At 43.0% G+C, this 1,701-nt stretch overlaps 1 protein-coding gene across 1 annotated transcript in view; it reads left to right on the forward strand.

The window, feature by feature from the left end:
* The window catches only part of NF1 (neurofibromin 1), an 87,856-nt gene that overhangs the window by 73,183 nt on the left and 12,972 nt on the right, over positions 1–1,701 (forward strand). Inside the window, 3 exon segments of the mRNA XM_017730920.1 lie at positions 1–67; positions 414–540; positions 1,082–1,213. The exon segment at positions 1–67 is cut by the window's left edge and continues 39 nt beyond it. Of these exon segments, the coding sequence (XP_017586409.1) occupies positions 1–67; positions 414–540; positions 1,082–1,213 (326 nt within the window).

The raw sequence follows: 1,701 nt of genomic DNA on the forward strand, positions 1-1,701 counted from the left end.
AGCAGGAACAGCCCTGCTGGAGCAGAACCTGCACACCCTGGACAGCCTGCGTGTGTTCAACGACAAGGTGAGCCCGCAGCCTGCACTCATGGCAGCAGTCAGAGCTGATAGAAAAGGGGAAAAAGCCCAACTTTGTCCTTGTGAACGCTCATTAAGCAACTAAACCTGAAGATTACATTAGAAATTGTTTCACTTGGGTGGTATCCACAGACAAAGATGTGGAGAGAAGCTGTCCTTATTCTGTTCAAAACTGGAGCAGAAATGTCCAGGTGTGATCTGTGAGAAAGTGTTTGATATTTTCCTGTAACCTCTTAAAAGAACTGTTCTGTCACTTAAACAAAAATCTCAACAAACTTGAGATATACTGAGTAACTTTCAGTGAGGTGCTCTTGTATTTTATCTTTGTGGGTCAGAGCCCAGAAGAAGTGTTCATGGAGATCAGGAGACCGCTCGAATGGCACTGCAAGCAGATGGATCATTTTGTTGGGCTGAATTTCAACTCCAACTTTAACTTTGCACTAGTGGGACATCTCCTGAAAGGTAGGACTTCATACTGCTCTTTGAGATGAGCACTTGTACTTGAGGAATAAAAACAAGTCAAGGGATAAAGGGGCCAAACTGGGTGGTGGATTTTAAGTAATTTGGATTACAGAGTAGATACAGATTTAAACAGTCTTGGATTAAAGGACTTTGCCAGGTTTCCTTTATAGTCTTCTGTGAAGGTCTTTAGTGCTGCTGCTGAAAGTTACGAACTGTCACAGGGTGCAGACCTTCATTTGCTGCACTCTTTTACTTCTTCCTCCAAGAATGTGTCTCTTTGCCTGTGCTCAGGCTCACCAATTTTTTTAGCATACTGATTTGCGAGATAACAATGTATTTACAGACATTTGAAATGATGCAGCTTTGAGGGGAGGGACAGAAAGCATTAGTCTTAAATGTGCCATTTCTGGTAGCACTGTGCTCTCTTACCCTTGAGATGGAATGTCTGAGGATGTGCTGGAAAATGTTTATAAATGCTTTCAGAATATTAGTGCTTCATAAATACGGATTGAAAAGTTAAATACAATCTTTTGTTTCTCAGGGTACAGGCATCCTTCCCCTACCACTGTAGCAAGAACAGTGAGGATTTTGCACACACTCCTTGCTCTGGTTAACAAACACAGGAACTGTGACAAGTTCGAGGTGAATACCCAGAGCGTGGCTTACCTGGCAGGTAATGAACCAAACCTGCTTTCCAGTCTGGGCTGACTGAAAAGGAGTGGATTATTGTGGAATTCCTTCAGGTTCAGGTTGTTAGAATTGTACCAGCACAAAGAAAACTTGTAACTGGTGGACAGGAGTGTGGGCAGGGTGGGCACATCAGGAAGGCTTTTTGGCACCTGAGGGCTCTGCCAGCACAGCACCTCCTCTGCAGCTTTGGGACTTCTTCAGGAAGGCTGGAGGTTTCTTGGTGTAAATACTCCAGTGTGTGCCTGAGAGCTTCAGGTTTCTAGTGATCTGGACATAAAAATTGTGACCATGTGAGGGCAAATGTGTAAATCTTGTCATTGTAACTGGATGGGGAACATAATTCTTTTTAAACAACCTGCTTTTAATCTGTACATTTCCTAAGGTGTAACTGCAGCTCAGTGGTGTTGATGTAAATGAACACTGATGTATGCAAAAAATGCAAATGGATGGAATATTGTTTCTGTGTTTCAC

Source organism: Corvus brachyrhynchos, unplaced genomic scaffold, assembly GCF_000691975.1.
Source record: "Corvus brachyrhynchos isolate BGI_N302 unplaced genomic scaffold, ASM69197v1 scaffold283, whole genome shotgun sequence".
Classification (NCBI taxonomy): Eukaryota; Metazoa; Chordata; class Aves; order Passeriformes; family Corvidae; genus Corvus; species Corvus brachyrhynchos.